This window comes from Apostichopus japonicus, chromosome 18 (assembly GCF_037975245.1).
Source record: "Apostichopus japonicus isolate 1M-3 chromosome 18, ASM3797524v1, whole genome shotgun sequence".
In the NCBI taxonomy this organism is placed as follows: Eukaryota; Metazoa; Echinodermata; class Holothuroidea; order Aspidochirotida; family Stichopodidae; genus Apostichopus; species Apostichopus japonicus.
The window spans coordinates 829218-835990 of NC_092578.1; the positions used below are offsets into that span (position 1 = coordinate 829218).

The window sequence follows — 6773 nt, forward strand, 5'->3', positions numbered from 1 at the left end:
GTGAAATACATATGCATAGTTAGGTATGTTAAGTATTCGTATACCGTATAGGCTGGATGATGAGAATGCTAATTCGGGGATGTTTATGCTAGAGTGAAACCTTCGTGTTCTCATTCAGTTTATTGTCATGCAAACAGCCTCTATAAGCAGTGTGTTGAGCTAATTAAGATGGACAATAGCATTTTATGTATATGATCCGGAGGAATTTTAAGATGCTGACGCCTTTGTTGTCAAACTTTACAACCAGTTAGTTAGTTCTTTTTGGTTTCAAGTATGTTAATTCAGGTGTGGAATAGATAAGATGTTACTGCCTGGTTGATCAATCATTTGCACTGAATTTATATGGTCTGTAGCACGAGTCTGTCTGCCGCCACGTCTTTCCTATAGCTACGAGTGTAAGTATAACTTTACCTTTAGATATGATTATAAATTTAAAAATTTCATGGTGTTGAGGGCTTTTGCAGAGTTTTTGTATTTTTCTAACTTGCAAGAATTTATAGGTCATTCATTTATAAGGCTTCAGCTGGTGGCGTATACTAGACTTCTGTTTTATGGGAGGGGGCGGGCACGACTTAATTAATATACGGTTCTGAATTTGTAAAAAAGAAACAACGAATAAAGAAAGAAACTGACACTTGGGGGGGGGGGGGTGACGGATCATTGTGACATCTGATGTTAACTGCTAGAGAAACACATGTAATTTATCAAAAGGAGCAACAGTTAATACACAACGAAAACCAAATTAAAAACAGAGAAGAAGTACGTATTAAAAGAACTGAGGGAAATTGAAGTAACTTGGAACTAAAATGCATTCCGAAGGCACCATCAGAATTACATACTCGTTATACCGATCAACGCAACTAATAATAAATGAAATATTTACGACAGTTCTAGTAGACCGTCTGATAATAGTACCCCGCCCCCTCCCCCCTCCCCGAAAGATGAATATAACGGAAGTATCCAATGCATTCCTTCGTATCTGCTCCTTCCCCTCCCCATCCTCCACCAAATCACTGTCATCTGATGTAGGCTACAATGGAAATCTTCGTCAAGATTTTTCAAGTTGAAGACAGAAGTATCAAAACACCCTTTGCTCACAGTGGATCAGTCCATTAGCAACCTGCTGTTGCTATGTAAACAGGTGCTTACAGAACCGATAAGCGGAACGTCCCATGCTTGTATTTATACTTTACCTTATGTGGAACCGGTACGAATTAACAGTTTACACAGCTTAGTAATACTACCAGTGTCATCGTTATTTACATTATTTCATTTAGACTCGAAGAATTGCATAAGAAACTGATAATATGTCATAGAAATAGTTACCTGCGGTGTTTTCCGTTACCTGCTCTTCATAAACCTCGTCCGAACAAGTTGCCACTCCTTCGGGACTAGTAGCATATTGGTAAGTACGGTCAGTTCATTGTTTTCCTCACTGGCCTAAGCATAACGTACGTAAATCTGTGTGTAGCGTAGGCTAGAGAAGTCAACACCATTTACTTTCCCTCTGTTAGGGCAACTGTTTAGCCAAACAGTATATCATGAACTGTAGTTACACGGGACTCCATGTACGGTCAATTCTGAACTCATTTAGCTTTACTTATAATAATATATTTATGCCTAGGCCTATGGTTATATGTAATACAACACCTATCATTACGAAGTTAACTTTGAACTCGGGTGATGGAATATACAAGAACATCATGTTCTCATTGAAATTCTCATTATAAAGGCAGCATTATATTGGATAAAATGGATAAAATACAGCTGCCCCTCAATTTCTGGCTTTCTAAATCAAGTTTATTATAAAATATATACAAGACATATGAATATCATCCCTCATAAGGACTGTATGTGGAAGGGTCATATCAAGTTCATATAAATGTTAAAAAGGCTTATGTCAAACTGGGACACGGATGAATTTTGAACTTTGTTTACACCTCATGGAAATTATTTATACTTATGATGCTCTGTTTTTCCATTGTTTCTTCCTTAACCAATTATAATTACAACCCTTAGCTTTTAACTCACTTAATTGTTCATTTTCTCTCTTAGTTACAGGAATATGACTGTGTTGAAAGATTCATTAAAGATGACATCGGCTAGAGCTTCATCACAGCCTATATCTAGGAGTCGTCCATTGAATGAAACAAAACTCACATCTTTGCACAACAGTTTTGATTTTACAGCCCATGATAAATACCAAGCAACTTCTGATCTATTATTAACAAGAAGTGCATCGTTTTCTGTTCCTCATAAAACACTAACTAGAGATGTCTGGAGTATCAAACCACCGGATTTTAGACCTCAAAATTATTTACCAAAGCCACCAAAGCGAAACACAAGGGAGAGTATGCAGCCATGGAAATATTCAAATGAGACAAACTTTGAACCAAAGACAAAGAATAAAAAAAAGCATGAAGTTAAAATGCCAAAAGTTTTAGAACCGAGGAGACCAAAGAGTAGGAAAATGAACCTAAAATTTGACATATTGAGCGCCGATGAGGCAAAGAAGATGACAGTGAAGGGAGGTTTATACCCGAAGGGGAAATACTCTAATCCAGTACCACATGATTTTAGACAGGTGAGTTTTGCTGATATGAGTTGTCAAGTACCGTTACCATACATGAGAGCATAGTTGTATCTTTCATCATTTTAAGCAGAAGTGTAGTAAAAAGATAGAAAGAGGGAAGTCAGAGGCCTTAAAGGCTTTCTGGTTTTGTCTTGCCATGAAAAATGTTCACTTTTTTATTTGAATAAATTTGAAAACCTTTGATTCAATTTTGGATGTACTTTGTGTACGTCTGATTCTGTAAATCCACCTCTAGCTGAAAGCTAAGTCATAAACACAAAATGTCTAAATATTGTATCCTTCTAGACAAGGTAGTCGATAGTGTTATTTTTTATCACGTTTTGATGTTCGCTGTTTCTTACATTTCTCAACAGTATCCCAAACTCCAACAACTTGGTCTACCAGAGTTCCGTACCATCAAAAGCCCTGATCCTCTGGATATTAAATTCAAAACGAAGAACTTAGACATATGTAAGTGTACATCATCATTATTTAATATAAATGATCAGACTTTAATAAGACCTTCACATAGCATCCCAAGTCTCATCCACACAAATAATGAGTTTGCTCATATCCAGCATGTACACCAAAATACATTTATTTAGTTCACTCCTCCCAAACACATGTCTCCTCAACTATAATGTACCTGTGCCAGTTGTCTACCCAAGTTGGTACTCTTTGAATAACGCAGTCCCTATCACTCATTTCAAGGTATGTATCATAATCAAGTATTATGGCCCTCTTATTAGGAGCTGTTCTTAAATGCAAGGTATAACATATAAGGTGTGTGTGTTGTTTTTCACTGTGTTTCTTTGTTTCTAATAGATCATGGAGTTCCACAACCTCTACGTGATGAGTACCTAGGTGACCAAATGGGTCATCCACTTGGACTCCAGCCTACTTATGAACCAGACCTACTCCTTCCCACAGGAAAATGGCCAACTATCCCCCAAGAATTCACGGTAAATATCCACATCAGTAATCTTATCAACAGGAAGGGCTGAATTCATCATTTTGAAAGTTTCTTGTTTATTGCTGGTGTTGAAATAATCTAATAAATTGCCACCAACAAACATGACCTAAGCTTGTGATTATCATCGTGTATATTACTACTCATATTGACATGTGTAACACCCCCAGCACAGCATGCATACCTGACAGTTGTGTTCAACTCTCTAATAGTTGCATCAAAGAACTGTATATAGCTCTTAATTCCAACCCACCCATCTACCTCAAAGAGCTATATATAGCTCTTAATTCCAACCCACCCAGCTACCTCAAAGAGCTATATATAGCTCTTAATTCCAACCCACCCAGCTACCTCAAAGAGCTATATATAGCTCTTAATTCCAACCCACCCAGCTACCTCAAAGAGCTATACATAGCTCTTAATTCCAACCCACCCAGTTACTTCAAAGAGCTATACATAGCTCTTAATTCCAACCCACTTAGCTACCTCAAGATAAGAATCCCTTTATATGATGTACTGTACATTGTTCTCTCAATGATACTTTTCTAACTTGGTTCCTCAAGAGAAGGAGGGGGTTAAGTACCATATTTCAATTGATACCTGGTTCTTCAATATGAGGAGGTGTAAGTTTTATATGTTCTAGATGAAGGTTATGCGTTTGATAACAATACTTATTCGTAAAGATTAGGTGGGGTGTGCTTAATTTGTTTCAATTAGCTCTTGAATGCAACTGGAAAATGGAGGACATCTTAACGTTGGCTACAAAAATGTATTTCTTTGACTTTTACTATCTTTCAGAGACATCGTCCGAGGGTCAGGACACCGCACACAGCACTTATGGATACAATAGAGGAGAGACTCACAAAACAATGGGATTTAGAAAAGAACAATAGGAAACAGAATCAATTATTGATGGAAAAACAACAAAGGGAGGAGAAATTACGACGCGATATCAAGAAAGGTATTAACAAAGCGATGGATAAAGAATCAAGCTTTTTAAATGAGTTTGGTTTGATTCCAAGGAATCATGATAATTGGAACTCCAGTAGTAACAGAAGCTTAAGTACTGACTCAGACATCAGCTTCTCTCGGTAAAAAGGAAAGAGAAGACTAATAAAGTTGTCATGGAGATCCCCTCCATCAGCACCCAGTGCCAACCCCCCCCCTCCCCCAACTCAATGTCCAGACCAACTGATATTCTAAATATGCTAGATAATACAGGACTCATCAGATGTAGCTGTATCAATTGTCCGTGGCAGCTTTAAATTCATTTTTTGACATCAAGTCCGTTTGCTTCATGTTTACTCCAGTTACAAACCATATCAACTTGAAATGTTCTTGGTGTGTAGGAATTGCCATGCAAGTTTCACCATGTTAGGCCTTGTTAGATGAGGTTTCTCCTCAACTGGTCAAACTTATATATTTTTATGGACTGTTCTTTTCAAGTGCCACCAAAAGGTTATATATTTTTCTGACAAAAGGCCTACCTATGATATCAGTTGAAAATAAATGTTTGGCAATAATCTTCTCTGCAAAAGTGTAGTCCAAAATGGTCATTTTGGAACATTTTGTGTCAAATTTAGAAACAGAATTTGGTGGTATTTACTAGCTACAGATATGGTTAGGGATATGGTAAGTGCATAACAATTTATTAAACGAGGAATAATAAGATTTGCATACCCACCTTCTTTTACACACAAAATTTCAGCATGCTTAAATTTCTAAACAGAAATCAAAAGTGGCTTATGCTTTGAATCATAGCCAGTGAAGCTAAACAAGTAGATATCTTGGTTTAAAAACTTTGATTTGAGGGTTGGCAATCATTTAGGTATTAAATTTCAATATCATTTGAGGTGACCATTACTGTCATGTTGTCTTTCTTCTATATTTTTTTTTGCGTACAGTGCAAATAGCCTTTCATGCCTTGATGCTCCACATTTAAAATGAATTGTTAAGATGGTGAGGTTTGAATGATAATTATACAGCATTACTAGATTATAGGATTTTTTGACTACATTGGTAGGTATAATAATGTATCTTTTAATTTGTCAAATGACTCTTATAGCTATCATATCATGTTTAATATTTCTGTTCCATATGGAACAGATATACTGCGATGATTTTATTAATACATGTTTATAAGTGCAATGTACAAATAATTACCTTTTGTATTCATCCAAAGATTATTATATGTGTGTGTGTGAATGGTAGAAATTAAAAACTTCTTTAATAAACTTATTACAAGTGATCTCTACGTATTTCCTTGCTCTCCTCTTATATATGTTTGTGTACTTTCTGGCTATTTAATAATTTGCAAAACGTCTTATATTTTAGGCTATTACACCAAAATCAAGCAAATATGCTTTGTTAGTTTGTTGCAAAAACATTATGTAGGAGGGAGACATTTGGAAACTAGCATTTATAATCGCTAATAGTTTGAACACCATTGATAACGTCTGTTAGGCAATATTTTTCATAACAAAATTGTTGGCTGCACTTTGTGAAGTCTTTGGGTTCTTATTACAGAGTCGAACGGTGGGGGTAAGGGGTGTTTACCCTTCCCCAGCCAATAATTTGCAAGAACAATACAAGAAGAAAGAAGGTGATATATTGAACAACATTCTAGTAAATTGTTTTTTAAGCATTAATTTTTGTACTTGAAAATCGCTACGAGATAGTCCCATGCCCCTCCCCCAATAACAGTAGATCCCTTCACATCAGAAGTACCCTCCTGTATATTTTTTTACTCTGTTTTAAGTTTGTCAACTTAAGTTAATTTGAACGTGAGCTCCGAGCTTATCCCCCCCAAAAAACAATCGTGGCATCAACGTCACTTCTCAGAAACCTTGTTTTATTAATGCAACCTGTAATGCGATCTCCCCCTCACGGTCAGTCATGACCTGTGAACTTGCCTATGCGCGCAGGATACACACGGAAGCGCGCTTTCATATAAATACGTGAAAACACATGTGAAGGGGTTGAGAATCTGTTCCAGTGGGGGATAGTGGAGACAGTTTTTATCGTGAATATATTCTGAAAATGATTTGGAAATAGGAGTGGAGAAGACCAGACGTTTCTGCAAATCCGACATATCAGAGGTAGCATGAGAAAAATGGGAGACAATGAAGTAGGCCACAATTTTAATTTATTTACGTTTTTTCTTAATGCACATAAAGACGGGCCAGAGAGTACAGTAAAAGAGCTTATTACAAAGCATCAATCATAAGTAAA

At 36.5% G+C, this 6773-nt stretch overlaps 1 protein-coding gene across 2 annotated transcripts; it reads left to right on the plus strand.

The window, feature by feature from the left end:
- Nucleotides 1–371: 371 nt before the first annotated feature.
- LOC139958880 (putative uncharacterized protein C7orf78) lies at nucleotides 372–5817 on the plus strand. 2 transcript variants are annotated; one of them, XM_071956290.1, is made up of 5 exons: nucleotides 372–395; nucleotides 2056–2584; nucleotides 2947–3043; nucleotides 3398–3534; nucleotides 4341–5817. In XM_071956290.1, the coding sequence occupies exons 2-5, from the start codon at nucleotides 2066–2068 to the stop codon at nucleotides 4635–4637; spliced, it is 1050 nt and encodes a 349-aa protein (XP_071812391.1). In that variant the 5' UTR covers nucleotides 372–395; nucleotides 2056–2065; the 3' UTR covers nucleotides 4638–5817. The 2 variants fall into 2 exon arrangements, with proteins under 2 accessions (XP_071812391.1, XP_071812390.1); XM_071956289.1 differs by lacking the exon at nucleotides 372–395 and adding an exon at nucleotides 1144–1405.
- Nucleotides 5818–6773: the final 956 nt, after the last annotated feature.